This window comes from Protobothrops mucrosquamatus, unplaced genomic scaffold (assembly GCF_001527695.2).
Source record: "Protobothrops mucrosquamatus isolate PMUCROS unplaced genomic scaffold, P.Mucros_1.0 scaffold294, whole genome shotgun sequence".
NCBI lineage: Eukaryota > Metazoa > Chordata > Lepidosauria > Squamata > Viperidae > Protobothrops > Protobothrops mucrosquamatus.
In genome coordinates this window covers 511,401-513,620 of record NW_015386638.1, presented here as the reverse complement: position 1 = coordinate 513,620, position 2,220 = coordinate 511,401, and the positions used below count along the sequence as shown (strand labels likewise).

Genomic DNA, 2,220 nt, shown 5'->3' with positions numbered 1-2,220 from the left:
ATCAGAGATGTTCATTTCCGCGCCATTTGTGCATTTATTTCAGTACTGCCATTTTCCCCCATACGATGCTTTTCCAGACTTCTTGCAGACCTCATTTCTCAACAAGCATCGTAGACATAGGGGAGCTGAAGTTCAGCGGAAGACAGCAACAAGCGGCTATAAGCTTGTTTTACCACGCATTCCACAGGCATATTTAACTGAGTGGAAATAAGAAAGGCTGCAGGGACCATTATTTTCTGAAAAACCATTTTCGGGCAGCAATCCAGGGAACAATCATACGGGAGTAGCCCCATTGAAACCAGCCCTTAATTCACCTCTGAATAAGTGTGCTTATTGTGGGAGGTTACAAAATCAGAAAACAAGCAAAAGAGGAAATGGATAACGTGCATTTTAAAGAATTCTTTTAAAATCCAGAAGCAGAAGGAGCCATTACAAGTAAGCATGAATGGAATACTTTTGTGCTTTTGTTTGTTTTTAGATTTGCAAGAACATTTGTCATGTCTGAGATGCCATAGTGAACAATCAGGGTAATGTTGGCCATCATTTTAAATGGTAAGTAACTTCTAATTCCAAGAGACTCCACAGATTTTTTTAAACACTAAAATCTAGTTCTTTTATTTCGAAAGCATTTATCATACATTTGTTTGCCTTTCATTTTTGTTTGTGCCTCTGCAACCAAGAATATCTGACTACCAGCATTATCTTTAAAAAAGAGCAAAAAAAAAATCTATTCTGATACTTGGATATTCCTGACAAGAAATTGTATCCATCTATCCATCTACCATTTTGTCTGAAACACAACCATTTCATCTTCCACTGTACAACTTTCTGACAATTCTGTCTCAAAGGATTTCACTTTTTCTGATTAGCAAAATGGATACTTGTGAGCTGATCAACAAACTACAAATACTGCAATTTCTTGATATATTTAATAGTTAAATATATGTGGAAAAGTGGAAAAAGGGTTTTTCTTGTTTGTTTGTATTAGACATTCCACTCAGAATAACAGAATCACCCAAATCACAGAGTTGGAAGGGATCTTGGAATTCTTTTAGTCCAAACCCTACTAAGGCAGGAAACCTATTCAAGAGAAAGGAATTGCTTGATAATTATTTCTTAATATAACATACGTTATAAATGTTATCCTGTAAAATAGCAGAGGCAATCAGTTTTGAATGTGGATTACATAAGATAGCATTTGACTTGTTCAGACAATGAATCAGATGTATTCCTGTCCCCTGGAACAAGAACCCTTGAAGATCGGACCAGGGCCCCATCTTGTCAGGATTATGTAGTCTGCAATACTCAAATGGAAGCATTCAGGAAGCTCAGAACAAGAACAGGAAGGTGATTGATTGACTTCTCCCTCTGGAGCTTTCTAGAAGCAAGCATTTCGGATATGTTCCTTGTGATCAGAAGTGGTAAAAGTCATAACTGTAGTCAATGGTAGCCCAAGTCTCCATGAATTTGTCTTTCAAAATATGTGGCCATTACATCTCATGGTCACAAATTTTACAGTAAGGTATACAATACTTCCTTGTATTGGTCCTGAATCTCTCCATATTTATTTGTAACAGAGGACTTCAAAATGTATTGTTGTGAAAAATGGCCAAAACCCTTTTTATCTTCATTTTCCATATCTTCCACTATTTTCTATCATGTGTCTCATGATCTGCTTTCTCTTCAAATTAAAAATAGTATATAATTATTTCTGTTTTGACTGCCTAATAATGCTGGTTAGGATTATGTGTATGTGTTTTTTCCAGCTTTCCTTTGAAGTGCAGTGACCAAACTGAACACAATGTTTCAAGAGCATTCTTATAGAAACCATTACCATATTGACTATTTTTAATTTGCTTCTTAACGATTCCAAGTATAGAATTTGAGCTATTGATCAGGATTCTAAAACCCATTTCCTGCCCAGTCACTGCAAAGTTTACACACATATGCACACAATAGGATTTGCTGAGTGGTAGCGCACCTGCTTTGTATGCAAAGGATTTCAGTCTCAGCAACTCAGTTTCACACAATTGCACGAAGCATTAAATTGGGTTGGTTTTATTTGACATAGGATGTTATATGAATGTAATCATTGTTCCTTATTTAAGCTAACTATGGCTTTCTCTGATGCATTATCCCAGCCATTTTAACACAGTTCCATATATAACTTTGCCAATGTTTTTTGTTCTATGGCATAAATGGGGACTCAAACCTTTAAAT

At 35.9% G+C, this 2,220-nt stretch overlaps 1 protein-coding gene across 1 annotated transcript in view; it reads left to right on the top strand.

Moving 5' to 3' along the window:
* Window positions 1–530: 530 nt before the first annotated feature.
* The window catches only part of NYX (nyctalopin), a 5,371-nt gene continuing 3,681 nt past the window's right edge, over window positions 531–2,220 (top strand). The window contains exon 1 of the mRNA XM_029283948.1: window positions 531–552. Within this exon, the coding sequence (XP_029139781.1) occupies window positions 531–552 (22 nt within the window). The remainder of the gene's footprint in view (window positions 553–2,220) is intronic.